The sequence below is a fragment of the Amia ocellicauda genome, chromosome 17 (genome assembly GCF_036373705.1).
Source record: "Amia ocellicauda isolate fAmiCal2 chromosome 17, fAmiCal2.hap1, whole genome shotgun sequence".
Taxonomy (NCBI): Eukaryota; Metazoa; Chordata; class Actinopteri; order Amiiformes; family Amiidae; genus Amia; species Amia ocellicauda.
Genome location: NC_089866.1, coordinates 20,903,972 through 20,923,104, shown reverse-complemented (window position 1 = coordinate 20,923,104; position 19,133 = coordinate 20,903,972). Strand labels below are relative to the sequence as shown.

Sequence of the window (19,133 nt, the reverse complement as noted above, 5' to 3'; positions counted from 1 at the left end):
GCACTAAACACAATCACAATCCTGGAGGACCCCCTACCCTTACTTAATTGTACCTTATGTGAAGTAACAATCTGCTTAGATTCTACTTTTTAAATTGTGTAATAAAAGAGTTGGTTCTGATATAAGTTTTTTATATGATTCTATACTTAACTTAAATCCCTCACTGTTTAATTAAACGGCTCTGATTTAAGAAATTATTAGTTCTCTCAGTCCCACTCACTTACACCCACCTTTAGTGTTCCTGAGAAAGAAAAGCACCGTCAAATTAAAGAACCTCTCGGGGACGTGATTGAGGGCCACATGCAGCTCAACATGGTAAACAGTTTGGAGTTCAATGCTCTACGAATTAAGAGTAAGAAAAGAGATGAGATTAGTGATTATTGTGCAAGTTGGCTAAACTAAATGTCTAAAAAGAAAACCAGTCAGTTAATCACTCCATATTATATGCTGTCTATCTGTTTCAACCTTGTCTTAAGAGTTCACTCAGCTGGAATCTCTGCTTCTTTCTCAAGACACAATCAGTGTTGATGAAAAGGAAAAACTGATAATGAAGTTTAGTTAAATGAATGTATGTATTCAACTAAACTACTGAATAATAAAATTACAGAATAAACTAAAAGCTAAACAAAAAACAACCCTATTTTAATTGTATTTTTACAGGCTCAGAAGTAAAATCACAGACCACCACAACAGCCCAGCACTCTATGCTTTGGGTTACAGGAATCCAATGAAAGCTCAGTCCCGGTGCAAAGACACTTCAGTGGGGCTTACAGTGAGGGGCGCTCTGTCCCCCTCCTCCTCTCTGGCCTCACTGAGGGAGTCCCCGTTGCCTGGCCCTGGGGTCTGAGTCCGCTCAGGCTGCCTGGAAGACTCCGACTTCTGAGCATCCGACAAGCGAGAGGCAGGAGTGGACGCCGAGTCTCTGCCTTTCCCCTTATGCTCTTTCCCTGCAACCACAGGGTCCACCGTGTTAAAACAAAGCATTTTAAGCAGCGCCTCAATGTGCATCGTGACTGCGTTTCATCCTAAGATCCCACACTCACGGTCTCTGGGGGACATGGTGGAAGTGTTATCTCCTTCAGATGGAGAATCTGTCAGTCTGGCTTCATCCTCCGGGTGGGCAGCATCTCCCTTCTCTGGCTCTTTATACACAAAAGAAAACAAAAACAGTAGCACTCAGTCCCAGGGCTTTCAATAAAATGATAAGAATAGCACAATCCTATTACATATGACCCAAGGACCCAGATTCAAGGCTGCTTTAGCTTTATGTATGACCATGGACTTTCACAAGCTAGTGCTATTACATTATTGATGTAGAAAATCCTCAAAAACACTGTGTAGCCCGCAACACATTTTAACATTCCCCATTGTTCAATAAGCATGTTAGCAACAGCACATATAAGGGGCAATAATATGATAAAATAATCTGTTCATTGGAGTTTCTGAGTAGGTTAGGGTGACCAATACTCACACACCACGAAAAGCAAAACAACTTTTTACACTTTTTATTCTCTATATTTTTTATAGCAGTGCACGACGACTTTCATATATCAATGTCATGTCAAGATGTATATAGTTGTATCTATCCATATACAAATAATGTTAATGACATTAATTACCCAGGACTATTTCCACCTCGACCTCTTCTTCTCTGATGGTTTTGAAGAACAGCAGCGTCGAGGCCGATTCCTCCGGTGACGTCTCATTCAAAAAAGATAATATTTTCTGCTCTTCCTCTCCATCCCCTCTGCTGAGCAGCTCCTCAAAACAGCCTCCGTCCGGGAGGTCAAACAAAACGCCCACCCGGGTTCGTATCCACTCCATGCGGGGGTCGTCAAGAGACATTTCTGGAGCTCCGTTATGAACTAAACAAAAGTAGCGTACATTACAAGTCTGCTCTGACAAACTTTTCTGCGCTTGTTTTGAATGTAAGTGCACCTGTAGCTTGGTGTCGCTATAGCAACTGCACTCAAACCCGGGCCACTTCCTGCAACTTACTGCTCCACTTCCTGTCGAGCCCCTGATTCAACAGCACTGCAGTGCAACAAATAATGGTGTTGACAATCTGAATTGAATTTGGACTAAAATTACCAAAATAATAATAAAATAAAATAAACTGTTCATGTATGTATAAGTTAACAAATGTCAAAATAGATGTAATTTAATAAAATTAGTATTTCTCCTGAACTAATAGCAAATAGTTGTATTTATGTATTTTCAGTAATTCTCTTGTTTTAATATTGATCTGATTTCTGTATGAATTATTCATATTTTTGAATTCAAGTATTCTATTGAAGTAGTATACAGCATTATACATGGGGGAAAAACTATTATTTTATTTTTTTTGTAATTTCTTTCAGGACTCGAGTAGAACTCCTGCAGGACACCAAGAATAACTACAGGACATCGGCGCAATTCCTGCAGGACACCAGGATTTGTTTTTGTAAGGGTCCAGAACATGCATCCGTTTTAGTTCTGTGATGTCCTAAAACCCAAACACACGAAAGCAGCTATTTAATTGAAACAATGAGACGTTTGCACTTCCATTTCAAATTATTAAGACTTTATTTGCTTTTTGAAATGGCAGTTGAAAAGATGGGCTGAATGAAAAACTTAAATTACACATTTGTTGGGGGGGAGGTCATTGGAGTGTGCCAGAACTTACAACTGCTTAAATTGGGCACAATGTATTAGAACAGGATAAAACAAGACATTTCTTTATACCTAGAAGCACTTCAGCCAACTCAACTTTTTCTGGGGGTGAAAAAATAAACTAGACTTCAGCTAGGCATTTTGTTTGTAAAAATATTTTGCATTTGCAATCTTCAGCACAGTACATTACTCAAGGAAGGTAATGTTTAATAAAATATTCCTTTGTTAAAATAAATAAAAGTGAATAAAAGAAGTTGCGCAAAAGCTAGAAGCATAAGGATTCTGGTGTTAACTCAACCATATAAGAACAAAAAACAAAGATTAGAAAGAACACATCTTCCTGCACAAGATGTTTGTTAGCAGTTTGTAAGCAGGTTAGTGATGCAAGAAAACCACGAAGACTCTGGAATGAGCCTTTATAGAAAGTTACACAACACCACGTAGCAGTTGGCAAGAGACACCCACAACCCCTTGTGTAAAAAGGTGTCTCACTTTCTCAGTTCTGAAATGGGCTGCAGTTTGTGTAGTCCGCTGGTCCTGATGTTGAGTTTCAGCTAAAGGACTGGGTTCAATCTGCCAGTCCCTTTCAGGGTTCTGAAAATGTCAGCTGGATCTGCATTGCTCAATAGGTTTAGCCAGAGTCTTGTAATCCACAGCATGGTCATGCAATTGCACCATTCTATGTTATTTCTCTCCACTTGTGACATGCTTTTCCCACTAGGGAATATGTTCATTTAGAATTCCTGACAAAATTAGTGGTAGTACTTATTAACTTGATATTGGCCTTGACATTGGATTGACATGTAACAAGCAGCTCTCTCATGTTTTCAGAACATGATTTCCTAGGGAAGCTTCATCTGTGCTTCTGTTGTAGCATTCAAATACTGCAAAGTGCCAGAAAGATTTCAGAAAAAGTGGCTACAGCAACATATGACACTATTCCAACATCTACATACAGAATCTAATACAATACAGTATTTACATTCAAATATATCTGGGAAAAGAGGTCCTGTACCACTCTATGAATGCCATCTGTCAGTAATCACCAATTAACTTGTAAGAAAGACAGATTTTTAGAATAATAAACCATTTATTCCTAGACTATATAAATTACATTTCTGGGCTTTTGTGAATCAAAAAATATATATTAATATTTTCAGTTTTAAAACAAGCAGACTGTCAGTGGTTGCTGGGATGCACACATTGTATCAAATACTTCACAGTAACCCTTTATGCAAATAGCTTACACCCCCCCAACCCCTTCTCCGCTGACAACCAGAATTAATAAAATATACAGTTAAGCACCTCTTCACAATTAACGGTGGAAACCAAAACATTTAAGCAAATGTGTGTTGAAACACTATACAGATTCTAAGGTTGTATCTGGACATTTACAATCAAACATGATATGTTTATATTTGGTTGCTTTATGTAAGGCAGTCAGTGCAAAAAAAACATTTAAGTACAAAACCAAATATACAAAAAAAGAAAAAAAATGGACAGCTATGAGGTTCAAGATCATACAATCCCTGTCACACAGGGTTTCTCCCAGTTCTTTAGCTCTGAGCAGCCTTTTCACATGAAGCCCTCGTATTCGAAACCAGAGGAGATGAGTGAGAAGGAGAAAGGGATGAACTTGATTCCAGCGCCAGTGTAGAACTTGTTCTGAAATTCCACCCTGTTAATGCAAGAAGCACACAACATTGTCCAGCTGTACAACATACTGCAACATCATCATAGCTAGCTGCCTTGCTGAAAGGCATTTCACAGCATCCTAGACACTGTAGTTATGTCTTTGTAAATATATATGGTAAGGAGATCATATTCCTTTGCAGATACGTGTTTTTAGCATTGATAAACTAACGCATAATGGTATTTTTTCCAGTGGTTAGCATTTGTTTTTAAAAGCAGGAAACGGTGTTGAACTATTCTGGGCTATTGTTAAGACTTTTCATTCGATGTAGTAAAGCCCTACTGTTTAAGTATGAAAGCCCAACGAGAAGAAAAACACACATGCGCACACACTTTTTATCAATTTAACAGTTGGTGTTGAAAGGTTAGTCTTTACAGAATGATCACGCTTGGAGGCTTTAGTGCAACTGAGACATGACTGTGTGTGTAGGAGGTACAGACCAGTGCAGCCGCAGGGCGTGCAGGAAGGCGGAGAGCCCCTCCATGATGAGCAGGATGGACACGGTGAGGACGGCGAAGAGCCCAAACACTGGCACCAGGAAGACAATCCCAAACTTGTTGTCCACGCGCAGCCCCACTCTCATCACCATCGCCCACAGGACCTCAGACAACTCTGACAGCACACACCACACAGGAGCAGTTAAAGCACACTTTCACTGCACACTATTCATAAGCCAGCGTTTTTTTTTTGTTCAACAACAAAAATATATATATATATATAAACTGGCTCTAAAACTGTACAGGAAATATGTTAAACACAACAATAAACCGTCAACACATTAAAAGGAGAAGTTAAACAGATTAACAATTGAGGTACAAATTAACAAAACAAAAAGGAAAGTATATTGAATTGCACCGAACATTAGAGTAGTCTCATCCATCTTTACTTACGGGCGTGGGCGAGGCTGAGGGCCCAGAGGCGCAGGTAGGAAGCAGTGTTGGAGATGCAGCCCAGGCAGTACTCGATGGTGTGGATGGACTGGTGCAAGAAAACGTCTGCAAAATCAAACTAGAAAGAAAAAAATACCTATGGGGAAACTATATAGTGTATTTTTAACACCATCAGAGTAGAAAAATAGTGACCGCCTCAGCTGTTCCATTCAAAGTTCAAACTTATGTGAACATTCTGACAGATTTTGAGTTACAGACTTGGAGGTAAACACCAATGGGCCACAGTGCACTGACCTCCTCAGACTGGGCCTCCCTGCTGGCTGTGTGATCTGTGTGGCTCCCCCCCTCTTCCATGTCATGAGCTCTGAGCAGAGACAGCTCCTCCTCACTACCCCGGCGCACCAGTTCGTACCCCTTCTGAAACCAAACCAAGGCATTGAGAAACAGACACAACAGACGCTGGATGTCACATTCGCATGAAGAACTCCCAATAGCTCTACCATGGTTTTAACTGCTCATTTTCTTGTGTCACAGCATAAACATGTGTTTCTTTCCATTACTAATAATAGATTCAGCATAAAAAAGATCAGGTTTGGGAGGTCTAAGTTCACCCTGCCAAGCTGACTGAGGAGCATATTCTGCCTGCTTGTTGTGCTTACTCTGTACATGCCCAGGCTCTTCCCTCCATGGTGCAGCCAGTACAGGTAAAGAGGTTTCCCTAGCAGCAGCACGGGCACCGAGAGGACAGCGATCACCACGAGGAACACCTGCAGCCCTGTCTGTGGGGGACACAGGACACAGGAGTAAGGGGGGGGGTACGGGGGACACAAACCATGACACACAGAGAGAACAACTCCACATCCAGTTTCAAATTCAATCACTTTCATACCTGTGCTCCTCTCAGCACAGAGGGCTAGACCACATCAAAACTTTCACCTGCTATACAGACTTAATGAGTAGAAAAAGGATTCTGCTACTGGAAAACTATTAGTATTTCTTGGTCTTCTTCCAATGTTTTTAATTGATGGTTCAAATACAATCAAACTCAGAAACAGGCCCTCCAGAATAAATCACACAAAAAAACTAAAAAACTAAAAGTAAAGGAATTGGACAGACTGTCAGAAACTGTACCAGGAACAATTTACAGATGAGTTTGCACTTATGTCTTTGTTTGCACTTATGTTGTAAGTCGCCCTGGATAATGGCGCCTGCCAAGAAATAAAAATAAAATAAACATAAAATAATAATAATAATAATAATAATAATAATAATAATAATAATAATAATAATAATAATAATAAAACACTGCTATTGCTAGAGGTGTGCACCTGAAAGAGTGAATATAAATGTTTCTTTGCTATGCCCTCTGTAATAGGCAGGGCGGAGTGCAGGACTGACCTGGCCAGGATAGAGGGGTTGCATGCCCTCATTCCCCTGGAAGAGGAACATGTTAATGAAGTGGATGAGGATGCTGGGAGCGAGTCGGGAGTTCTCTGCTGAGAAAGCCAGCCATTTAAAGATGATCATGAACACCAGGTAGCCGAAGAGACAGAGCAGAAAGAGCAGCTCGGGTAAAAACACCAGGTAGATGTTGAACTTCTTTCTGAAGTGCCTAATTTACAGATAAAAGAAGACACAAAAAGAAAGCATGACTCACGACTTGTCCAGCTTCATACTGGCAACTGCAGAGACGAGCCTCCTTTGATTCAATACAATTAAGTCGGAATTAGTGCAGTCACAAAAGCAACAGCGGTTTTGATTCTTCGTTTCATCAAGGAAACACGCTTCCATGATCACACTGAACCAGGGCTGCTAAGATTAAAGGAACAACATAGCATGATTACCCTGTCATCTCCTGAAGCACAGTTTGGTACCGGAGATCATATGTCTGCAATATACACCCCCCCCCGCAATTACATCACCCCTCGCTACACCACTGATGTGGATAGATTGCACTTGCAAGGTTGGCTGCCTTATTTTATAGTCACAATTTGCCTGCCTCTGAATATAATCAACCTCATTGTTTTGCAACCTTGTTTTTGTCGTAATATACAGGCCTCTGCAATTTGTTACATTTGACCGTGTGCCCTATTCTACCATACATCGTGAATACACATGTAGTTTAGTAGCACAGAAAGGCATATTCAGAATAATGCAGCAGGGATCCAAAGAGGCTCATCGGGTTAAGGCTTCTGCTTAGAGAGCAGGATTGAGCTTTTGTAGATTGACCCATTTCCAATCCATACTACACCACTTTGCTGATCAGTAGCTATGCCTGTCCCAATCCCAAAAAATTAGTTTTTCCAATGGCTGGGTCCCACATTTGTAGTGCTACAAGGAGTTGCTTGATAAATGTAGGTTTCAAAAAAGTCAAATTGAGTTATATTTAAAAAACAATGATAATAATAATAATGAATAAATAAATAAGTAAATGTTCTTGTGAACTCACAGGTAATTGAAGACACCCAGAATGACTCCAAAGGTCATGTGAACAACCCCCAGGATGACAGACATCTTCATCTTGTAGGAGTTTAAGAAACTGAGGCGATTAGTCGCCAAATTCCAAATCTGAATTCAGGGGAACACAAACAATACATCATTAAGCTATTTTTCCATCTATTACCTAACGGCTTTAAAAATGCTTTATGTAAGCATGAAGTCTGACACTGACAATATGCGTCAGCCTTAATTGTGTACAAATGTAATGCTTAAGGAACTGCAACCTACTATCCCAAACCTTTTTTTCCCCTTTCTCCTGAAACAATGTACTATTTTAATGCACTTAATTACAGCATGGAAAACAAATCAGAATAAAACTAAACACTGTGTTTTAGAGGGTGCATATTATCTTGTCTAAGAATAGTTATAAGGTTACAGACAACAAAGTACAGATAATTACTAAACCAGTACTCACAGGGTCTATGCCAAATGGGTATGGTCCATTGAAGACACCAGTTACATTGGGATCAAGGGTTAGCAAGGCATTTGAATGGAGATCGCTGGCACTTTAAAACAAATGCAGAAGAATAATTACACAAACGCAGGATTTGTCTTTCTAGAGTTACACCAGCAGCTATGTTTAACATAATGCCTCTCTTAACAAATACACAAATTGCAAAAGACTTTGTACTAAGCTACAGCCAAAGAAAGGATTAAAGGAGTCTGGGAATGTTCCCAAACCACGGCAAAAATGACGCTGTTTTTCTTCCACTTACTTCCATTGTCCTGCTTTGAACATCGCATTCACATTCCACGCAGAGCCAAAGATATTTACAGACTTGGAAAAGCAGTCATTGTAGATGAGTCCCGTGTACACAGAGAAGATGCCCATCATTAAGATTATGTATCGACCCTCAAAGAAAGTGTTCCATATCTGTTTTAACAAAGAAAAAGGAATTTCAAATATCAGTTCAATACAATACAAAACCATTGCCATTGTGAATAATAACATCACTGAGTTGTTTCTTACCTCGTTTCTTGTTCTCTTGAGTTTGGGGTTGTTTTCAAATAAGACCATCCACAATGAGAAGAGAGCCATTATGATGCCGTGGCCCAAGTCTCCGAACATCACAGCGAACACAAAGGGAAACGTGACAATGGTGTAGGGAGCTGTGAAAGCAACACAGAGATCCATTGCTAAAGAAACCAAGTGTATAAAAGACAACTTCATGCACAAAACTTACATCAATGACCTGAAAAACTCAGTTATGAATTTCAGGGAAAAATATGAAACATCATCTAGATGATATTATAAAAAAATTTAAAAATCTGAGTTTCCTGATGGGACAAACAAATGTGAAGATGGAGGATGACAGTTCACCTATATACACTGCAACTCCAAACAAAAAACATGTATTTTCATTTCTGGCAAAGCTAGTCAAAGTGACTCTTCAGCACATCTGACTCGGACTGACTGAAAACCTGGAATGACTCAAAATAAAACTACAAAATGCTTGTGATTTGTGTGATTCTGTTCTTTTAAACACAACTGCTGAGAAAGACTCAATCTCAATAACTGGTTCGATTACCAGGCCCTCTCAAAGACTCTGACTGAACTTAAAATAATACTTCATGACCTGGGAACTGTCTCCATTAAAGGACAGAGAAATAAAATTAAAATAAAGGTTACCTGGATTGACTTCTCTGTAGTTGCCAACTCCATAGGCTTCCACAATGTTCTGGAAGCCCGACGTGAATTTGTTCGTTCTGATGAGCGTCGGGGGGGTCTCTGTGCTCGGTATTCGATTCACAAAAGATGGCACAGTGGCTCCATTCTTCCTCTAAAAATAAAACCAAGCAACTTGGATTCAGAATCATAAGGAATTTGCAAATACCCCGACTATAAAGACTCCTATCATACGTTTTCTGCACAGTGTTTTTACTTTTTTTTTTTTTTTAGATGTGGATTCTGTAATGGACAAGTGGTTTGTTTATTTATTTATTTATTTTAAAAGTGACAGATATGTATGTGTTTAAATGGATGTCTAGATATTTAAAGTTTTAACATCTCCTGCAACTGGGGAAACAGTTACTTCTAATGGGAGGAAACAAATACACAATGTGGGAGATTTCAGGGAACAGTAGCATTACAGATTAAACGTACAATAACCAAAAATGGCCTTTCCTTATATCAGTGACAGCAAAATAAAGTATAAGGACAAAGCAAACTGTCAGAACAATGTATCATTCACAAAACTTGTCAGGCACAAGTATCATTACTTTTCAGCTACTGTCTAATATACGGGAAGTACATCCCCCACCATAGGCTCCGAGATAAGATGTAATCCTGAATTGACCTAAGCCTTGACTCCTAATCACATGCCATTTGCACTGCTGCTCTATCAGATCAAAAGAGACAGAGACTTTTTAACCACATGAGACAAGACCATTAGCCCATTTACTTTGACACACACATGCCCTTAAGGGAGATCTTTAAAAACACACCATGGAACTGAGAACAAAAAGGAAAAAATAAAAAAAATCGGTGACCATCAATTATGCACAGCCCAGCTCTTTGCACTAAAAGCACAGGAGTCAAAACATTCAATTGAACTATTGATCTCATTGAAACTAGGAGGTGCCAGCTATGCTAATCCAAAGGTCAATTAGTTTTTCTGGTTGACCCCCCAAGTCCACCACACCCCCCAAAAGAAATAAAAAAGTGCCACCTTTCCCCCACTCTCCAGCTCTAAGCTGTACTCACCGATCCCTCCTCCAAAGCTCGGCGCAGCGTGGTCAGGTCGTTCACTGGGCACCACACCTCCGCGATCAGACACTTGTTGGTCACATCGAAGCTGCACAGATTCAGTATGTGGTAAATGGCCTTCATCTTTTTGACCTGGATCACCCATGTATAAATGGACTCAGAAGCTTTACTTAGCACCTGTCTCAGGTAATCTTCTGTCCTGTGCAACACCTGTCAGAATGACAAAAGAGAGGAGACATAGGGGAGTGATTTTATCAGGGAGATGAAGCATAACTTACATGCATTTCTGCAAATGTGAAAAAAAAAAAAAAAAAAAGGCATCTTTGAAAGTTAGTTTTGCTCACTGGTAGGAGCACGGCTTTTTGCAGATGAGATCAACTCATAATGAAAGTATTACAATAGTACAGCCTTCCATGACTCAGGGGGCTGCTCAGGCCAGGCATGGGGGTGCATCATGTGACATGCAGAAGTAAGAGGTTCGAGGGAGAAAGTGTACTCTGGATGAGGGCCCAGTTTCACCCCCTTGGAATGGTAAGATGCACTGAACCTCACGGTAGTCAAATGACCAGCCTGAGGATTCCTAGTCAGGCAGGGCGATTAACCGGTCGAGTGAGAAACACAGGACCCAGCCTCTGAGAACAGCATCAGAATATTTCTTCACATTCCTTTCTCACCGCCTAAATCACAACAACCAAGAGCCTTTGCAGAGCACATCCTGAGGCCAGAGCACAAGGCAAGCTGCACAACATTAAATAAACAGCACTTTAACGGTTTAGATAATATCCGTTTCTCACAGTATTAACCCAGCAGAGCCTTCCCCTTCTTAGTTATTTCTCACTCACTGTGAAATTATTATTGCAGTAATAAGAAAGAAACAAAGAGAAGCAATACATACAGTGTGCAGATCTTGAATTCGAGTCCGGAGTCCTTCAACGACATCTTTCCGCTCCTCGTTGTTGCTGGGATATGGGTAGATGTGACAGTGATAACTGGAACAGAATAATGTCACCACACATTACCAGGCAAATCACCATCTCACACCTCATTCCAACAAAAACTTAAAATCTTTCTTAAGATTTATTTTCTATATTGCCCACTAGTTATTGCAAATAAGAAATTATGTCCTTACCAATCACATATCTTCTTTACCTTCTGACCAATCTGTTCGCCCCAGTATGAAATTAAGAATACCACACTTTTTGTTATTTCTCCCTGAAACACAAAGCAAAGAAATTAATAAAATAACAAAAATATGGAGCTCTGATACAAAGTTAGACAGTTTATAATGTAGTTATTAAAGGGGAAGGCGCATTTATCATGTCATCTCAGGCCTTGAGCAGAAGAAGCTGAAGACGTGGCCTCAGAAACCACAACCTAATGAATACACATTTTGAGGAAGGAGGCTGAACTCAGGAAGTCACAAGAGATTCGGATTAAATTTGATCAACAAGGTTAACAAAATGAAAGTCACGTAGGGGATGAGAAGCACAGAAATAGCATGTATCCAAATTCCTGACTATATATTTATAATCCTGAATAGATTCCAAAATTGACATCACAATTTACACAACAGTAACCAGCTGACTAGCACAATGCATTGTAGGAAGCTCTTTCCCCTGTTAGTACCAGTTAGTTAGATTAGTCTTAATCCAGAAAAGCAGAAGAATATTTATAGATAAATTGAATGGAATGAGAAAAGTATACTCACGGTATCAGGATCCTCAATGTTTTCATCGATCTCCGCGTAGCTTAGAATGGTGTATCCCTTACACACCCTCCACAGCATTCTTTCGAAGGCTTCAATCTTAACTCTGTGTATTAAGCCTGAGATGAACCTGCATTGAAGCAAATCAAATTGAAAACAGTAAGAACTCAAAGATCAATGCTCTTTAACGAGAGTTTGAGTTTATTGAGCACTTTGTTTTGCAGTTTCAGAGTGCAAAACACATAATAGTCAAACAGGGTGTGTGTGCGTTTCCCCTGTCCTTTTCAGGGTGTTAAAATTAGACCTGCAATCCTTGTTTTCATCTCTCTAACTACCAGGGGATACAAACAAAGCTCAACTACAACAACCCTGGCAGACCTTTTTTACAACAATCCGAACTTCCACTTTTACAATAAATTTTACCGATGAACAGTACTAATACCATACAAGGTACATTTAATTGTAGATGCGCACAACATAAGTTAAACTTTCTTGAGTAAAGGCTTTTAGTTCCTAAGGTTTTTAAATATTAACTAAAGATGATTTTCTGGTTTTGATATTGCTGTTATAACATTAATAAGTGAACAGTGGCTTTTTATAACTAATGATTTTCCTGTTTTGCCATAACTGTTAAAACTTTAACAAGTGAACCACGGATTTTGTTTTTGCAATAAATTTTTTCCATTTTTACTTTAATTGTAAAAATTTCCGTTAGCGTGTATTTTGGTGAATGGAGTACATAACTTCTGCTCTTTACCTGTGGCACCCCAATGGCATCCTGGGTGAAGTATAGTATGTTTATATACTGAAATTACATTAAATGTTTTGTTTTTTTTTTTGGGGGGGGGGGCTCAATTCACTTTTAAATTACTTCAAATGTATTAAACTTGTATTTTAAAAAATGTATGTATGGTGTTTTGTGTTTGTGTGTGTGTTGGTCTCCTTTACACACCCAAGCTTGGCTCCCAGGCGCTGCATGTTGTTATAGTCCATTAAGGATTCTTTCTCCAGGAAAGGGAATTCTTCATACTGTGGCTGAAGAGGCTCCTGCTAAAAATAACACAATATATCAAGATTATAGTTAACAACATCGAATCAGAAAATAAAACAACTGGCTTCTTCAGCTTAGTTTTTTCTTTTCAAATAAGTACATACTTACCCAAACTACTTTCACTTCAAGTAATCACTTAATTATTCCAAATATGGTGTTATTAAAAGAGAAGACAGTAACAAAGTTATCTTCCCAAATTCTCTTCTTAGAAATATTACCCAGCTAAATAGGGTCAATTGAATTAGTTAGGGGGAGCTGCAGCAAAGCAGGGTTTTATTTTTGGTTGGTTTTCTTCGCTCTCATGGTCTGCCTTGTGGAAATGTTCACACTAACAGGGTAACAGCACAGCTCTTCTAAGAAGTAAAAATCCCTTAAAATGTAAAACAACCCTTTGCTAAAGTAAAATCAGACTCAATGAGACTAAATGGTAAACTGTGGCTTAGCTTCATAAAGGCAGCAATATGCAATTTATTCCTAAACTTAATGGGCTTATAAATCCTGCTTGTGATGAATTAGCTGAGGCAGAGCTATGACTCTGACAGGCACTTCATTATTCTGAAGGCGTGAATTATTCTGGGGTAATGTCACTGGCGAAACAGGGGATCTTTGCTCCCACAGACTTCCTGTCCCAAGTAAGAGAAGAAGACTAATGACAGTGACAGGGGGAAGAGGAACAGGCAGCCAGCAGACCTACGGCAGGACGGCACTACAGCGAGGCCAGCGCACACTTGTAAGGGTTTGAGCACTCTTGTACCTCTGTGCTTCTCTGGACAAAGTTCCTGGTAATTCTCAGCATGTGGGTGTATTCAGTCAACTCCAAGAGATTTTTCTTTAGTTTCTCCTTGTTTTTGGTCACTTCGCTTAACTCTACCTCCAGCTTCTGCAACTGCTCCTGCAAAGAAGAAGATATAACATATCTAATGAATCCACAGTTGAACTGAAAAAGTTATGTATTAATGATAATAACGTATGCACAAAAGTGTAATATTTGTGAACACTATATTTGTTAAATGCCTTTCACAGTTCAAGGACAGGCTCAGTGTTATTGTCCTGATCATATCAATAATCTCTCAGCCACTAACTATCACAAACCTACAAGCATAACCAATTGTTCTTTTGACACTTACATTATTATATGCTTCTCTAACTACTGCACAAAAGGCCTCAGCTGCAGAGGGCACAAATACAGAGGCTCACCGTTTCTGTGGTTACTACTGAAGGAAAACAACGCAAATAAAGGCACTGGTAAACAATACCTACCATGATGACCAAGACGTGTTTGGGCAGAGGCGCAACTGGGTTCACCTCCCCTTCGGGAAGAGGAATGTCTGCTTTCTTAATTTCTCTCAGCAGGTAGCCTGACACGGTCAACGAGAAAAAACAGAACCATGCTTAGCGTGAGACGCAGCAAGCGACCGCTGCAGATAGCAGTGCATGAAAAGCAAATACATTTCTGTTGTACGTACAGCCTTTTAATCACACATTCAATAGTTTATCAAATTCAGCCTTCAGCATCTTGTTCACACAAGATACTGCACACCAAAGAAAGGCTCCTTAAGTAAAAAGTGAGCTAATTATTAAAATGTAGACAAAGGAATTAAATAAAATCTCCTATCATTAATTAATTTCAGCACTGCTTCATATTGCTAGAGACAAAGGATATATTTAAAAGGATAAATAAGGACTTTGCTTAGTGTTTGGATTGGGCAGTAAGGCCTATAGTACAAACACAGAAGTCCACTGTCAACCCTATTTGCATCAGTAAATGTAATCATGATTTATTAACCTAATGGTTAAAGACACAGAGAGGAAAACTTGGTCCATACATCTCAAATTGTCACTCATTACACAGTTAAAAATGTAATAAATGTCTCTGCCCCAACAACAACAACAACAACAACAACAACAAAATAGCTAAAGCTGAATAATTTGCTTCAAATTCTTTCTGATAATTAGCAATGAGACTCAGCATTGTAATCTAAGTGGTGAAAAGGGTCAGGCCTTCCGTAATTCCACACTAATCGGATTACATTCTAAATTGGGGGATAAAAAGATTGTTAACCTAGAATCTTGATTTTTCAACTTATTTGTTCTTTTTTCAACTTATAATTTCTCAACTTATGCCTTCAATTACATACAGTGAGCCCCAGTGTCAGACAGCACTACCAACCCTGAGAGCCAGGGACATTCAGCGTAGATGAAGTCTGACTAAATTATGCAATTCAAAACACTGTCAGGAGAGTGGGTGCTGTTTCATTTTAGAAATCCGTGGTGTGAATCCTGAAGGCCATACTTTTATTTTAGGGAGAAGAAGAGGGAAGCTTCAGCAAACCTATGTCCTAGTCTTGGGCACTAATAATCTCTGCTGATGCCTTAAAGTATTTTTTAAATTATTTAATTATTAAAGTCAGCATATTGTAATGTAAGATAATAAATAGTCTTTTTCTAGTATATTCCAGACAACCCCAGAATGCCCTCCAAAGAGAAATCTAATAAGAAAAACTATGTGACCTCCTGACATCACTGGATTCTACTGAAGCCATGAGCAAGCCCGAGCAGAAACAGGTGCATCTTACCAAGAATCCTCTCCATCTCCTCACACCTCTTTATCTCACCGACAAACTTGCGTTGGAAGGAGTTCACATTGGGGTTGAGCTGAAATGCAAGAGACAGAGGATTCACTCACAGCAGAAGCTGAAGAGAGACATAAGGTGCCGGATCTGGACACACAATTCTTGCTGCCTACATAAACTATCCTGGGAAAACAGAGAAGTAATCGCAGTGTATCCGGCCTCACACCTTTCCTCGTGAAATGAAGCGTGACCTACACTCCAATTTCACAGATGATGTCAGAGGCAATAAAGGTTATAGTCCTTTATTTTTTCCCCTAATTTCTGGTTTGTGTGTGACCGCAGGCAGGGAGGGAAAGGGCTCTGGCATAAATGAGTGATTTTTCCAGGGATTAGTGCAAATTGATCTTCCTGTTTCCCTACTGGCAGAAGTGCTAGAAATATGCAACAAACACAGACACACAAAGAAAAAATAGGTCAGTCTGTGAAGTTGTTTATGTTATTTTTTATTTGTGTATGTGATCTACATTTCTTTAAAAAAAATGTGGTTATATTATTTCTGAAGTCATACACAGTTTTTGATTTAAATCTGATTCGTTTCTCACTTGTTAATCCAAGTAAGGCGTTTTAAGTTTCGACGATATTAGTATAATAGTAGACCCTGTTATCACAGTCCAAGCAAAATATAACTTTTTGAGTCCTTACTATAAATAAACAGCCACAAAATATCACACTTGTTCAGTCCTTACATAGCATGGAATAATCAGGACATCTGCTATACACAATATTGAAACTGCTTTCATGGATAGTTCAATATAACAAGTATAACTTCAAATTAGGTTAGGGTTAGGTTAACTCATGATATAGAAACTATTTGCTCACTAAAGTTTACATTGGCTGAATAAAATTGTCTTCACTTATTTTAGCAGAACCTTACTTGCTTAAAACATTACAGTAAATGCTAACTAGGCAGGTTGACTATTAACTCAGGTAGACTATTGTATGGCATCACTAATCTGATTTACTCTGCTATTACTGAAAACTGTTTTCTACCAAACCCAAACCCACAGCAGAAGGGTTAACCTTCAAAACTGCAAACTTCCCAGCAACGATTTCTGAGCACCAGCAAGCACAATTATCAACAGCGCCAAACACATTTAAATCATGTAAATATATGTAGAATTATTCAAATAAACTGAACCTCCTGGCACCATGTGGGCATGAATATGTGAATGTTCCATACCATGCTGTTTGCAAAGCAAGGGCAGAACTAAAGACAGAGGGCAGACGACACAGACTCTGCAACAAAAGCCCTTTGAAAGACGTTTAGAGCAACTATGTGCCCCTGAATAGCTCTCTGCTAAGCAGCAGACCTCACTAAAACACGAGACATCATCCTGGCCAACTTGAAGACATTGGAAAGAGACCAAACAGTTCTTACCAAGAGCAAAGTTCACCACACTGAATGATTTCAGATATGAGCACAGCTTGGTCCCTGCCCCGCTGATTACCTGTTCAACAAGTTATTGGGAGCCCTATGTATATTTTATCATTCAGGTTTCTGGGCTTGTAAAGGTCATCATTGGTTATTGTTTACTAAATAGTATGAAAATGCTTTAAAAAAGTCCTGCACTAAATTAATGCTTTTAATCTCTCTCTTTTTTTACCATTTACTTAATTCTTCAAAGATAGTCTATATTGATTACTAGAGGGATTTTAGAAAGCCTTTAAATAATCAGTTTCTCAAAAATAAGTAAAGGCCGGCCTTTATAGTCCAATTTGGGAGTTTATTTGACCTCCTGTCCTTGTCAGAATCACCTCTGAAGCAGCAACTGCACTGAAAAACAGCTGTACGCCAACACAGTGATAAAAACACATATTATAGACTTCTGCAGTAAACAAACTAGCCAGGTACGAAAAAATATAAAATCGTTATGTTTGAATAAGTGCCCGAACTTAATAACAAACCTAGAGCTGCGACTGAAAAAAAGAAAATTAGAGTTGAAACGTTTTTACTTGCAGAGAGCACAAGACAATCCTATTTATTCAAAATCTAATTTGCTATTCCCCAATATATATATATATATATATATATATTTTTTTTTTTTTTTTTTTTTTTTTTTTTTTTCCAGTTTAAATAAATTAGTTTAAGCTCATTTATATAAGGATAGACGGTGTCTGGATTTCCTTCAGGCTGCAGAACTGGAGGGCTCTCACCAGGAGAAGATGCCCAGGTGGCCTGGACACTGGACACCACCCAGCACTGTCCTGGCAGGGGTCTGACAGTATGCCACCTGGGATAGCTCGGCATTATTAAGTTATTGTTAAAATGTTAAACCCTAATACAAAGACTGCATAAAATAGAAGGTACTCCACCCGGATGTTGGTTATGCATTTTCAAGGTTTCTTTATAGGTGTGTGCATGGGAACACACAAATCTGACCAAAACAGAACTGTGAATACTGGCGAGAGCACTTTCCCCAGTCTACTATTTTACAATCCCAGACAACACAATTCACTACAATGACAACTAGTTCATCCGCACCAGCACCAGCAGTAGCACTTACATCCCTGAACTCGACCAGCCCCATCTCCCCCAGCTCGCTGATGCAGTCATACGCAGACCCGGACTGCAGGAACAGCTGGGCCAAGCACATCTCCTCGCTCCTGAACAACGAGCCCATCTTCACCCCGGGGTGAGGACACTGATTCACATCCAGGTGACTCTTCAAGTAGGACCTTTAGAAGTCAATTCCTCCGGCGCTCCTGTCAATCATTAAACTGTGACACGTAGATCCTTAGGGCTTTCCAGGAACATACAAGACTAGTACCAGGTTAGCTTTTTCATTCAAAATTAGTAACGTGACCGCATTGGTCGTGTAACAACAGGATGGTGTGTTGTTTCTTCGTCTTGTATAAGATTGTTGCGCAAATTCGCAGCGGAATTAAAAACGAAGTCGTTGTTGAAGTTCAGTAAAAAAATAATCTGAAATCCTGGATGTAACAATGGATGAAGCGTCGAGTGTTGATTTATTCAAATTTAACAATGACAGCCACAAAATCGAAAGGTGATGTTAAGACACATGAAGTAACTACATCCTCGATTACAGCTCATTATATGAGCACACAGTACAGGGATAGATCAGGTTCCTCGGTGTTTTATGACAGATTCCTTCCACGTCGTTTCCAGTTCGAGACCGTCTCTATGCTGATCAACTCTCGTACTAACGCTTCCACTGTTGGCCAATCGTAAGCTTTCACTCGGTTTCGATGGGATGGAAAACTATGGTGTCGTATTAATGCTGGCCAACCGAAAGTTTCCATTAGTTTCAGACACTAAATTGTTGATCTTATTGGCGATCTAAC

At 39.3% G+C, this 19,133-nt stretch overlaps 2 protein-coding genes across 4 annotated transcripts in view; both read right to left on the bottom strand.

Moving 5' to 3' along the window:
• The window catches only part of dnah10 (dynein axonemal heavy chain 10), a 50,101-nt gene extending 48,168 nt beyond the window's left edge, over nucleotides 1-1,933 (bottom strand). Inside the window, exons 1-2 of the mRNA XM_066689950.1 lie at nucleotides 1,627-1,933; nucleotides 231-339 (exon numbers count right to left, since the gene is read on the bottom strand). Of these exons, the coding sequence (XP_066546047.1) occupies nucleotides 231-339; nucleotides 1,627-1,845 (328 nt within the window). The 5' untranslated portion in view covers nucleotides 1,846-1,933. The remainder of the gene's footprint in view (nucleotides 1-230; nucleotides 340-1,626) is intronic.
• A 613-nt stretch (nucleotides 1,934-2,546) lies between these two features.
• On the bottom strand, nucleotides 2,547-18,991 carry LOC136712933 (V-type proton ATPase 116 kDa subunit a 2). Of its 3 annotated transcripts, none has more exons than XM_066689759.1 (20): nucleotides 18,335-18,991; nucleotides 15,774-15,852; nucleotides 14,458-14,555; nucleotides 13,952-14,089; nucleotides 13,099-13,196; nucleotides 12,150-12,276; nucleotides 11,571-11,653; nucleotides 11,337-11,430; nucleotides 10,439-10,651; nucleotides 9,365-9,515; nucleotides 8,705-8,844; nucleotides 8,451-8,608; nucleotides 8,150-8,240; nucleotides 7,685-7,803; nucleotides 6,634-6,847; nucleotides 5,895-6,014; nucleotides 5,530-5,652; nucleotides 5,236-5,353; nucleotides 4,786-4,957; nucleotides 2,547-4,330 (listed from the first exon to the last, which is right to left on the bottom strand). In XM_066689759.1, exons 1-20 carry the CDS (start codon nucleotides 18,449-18,451, stop codon nucleotides 4,228-4,230), a joined length of 2,556 nt encoding a protein of 851 aa, XP_066545856.1. In that variant the 5' UTR covers nucleotides 18,452-18,991; the 3' UTR covers nucleotides 2,547-4,227. The 3 variants fall into 3 exon arrangements, with proteins under 3 accessions (XP_066545856.1, XP_066545858.1, XP_066545857.1); XM_066689761.1 differs by having other exon boundaries at nucleotides 5,530-5,649; XM_066689760.1 differs by having other exon boundaries at nucleotides 13,099-13,193.
• Between the last annotated feature and the right edge of the window lie 142 nt (nucleotides 18,992-19,133).

Excerpts from the sequence above, each read along its gene's own strand:
- LOC136712933 (XM_066689759.1), bottom strand. The coding sequence starts at position 18,451 with ATGGGCTCGTTGTTCAGGAGCGAGGAGATGTGCTTGGCCCAGCTGTTC. Across the intron at positions 15,853-18,334 it reads GGCTGGTCGAGTTCAGGGAT|CTCAACCCCAATGTGAACTC; the intron begins GTAAGTGCTACT and ends CTTGCATTTCAG. Across the intron at positions 6,015-6,633 it reads AACCCCTCTATCCTGGCCAG|ACAGGGCTGCAGGTGTTCCT; the intron begins GTCAGTCCTGCA and ends TGTCCCCCACAG.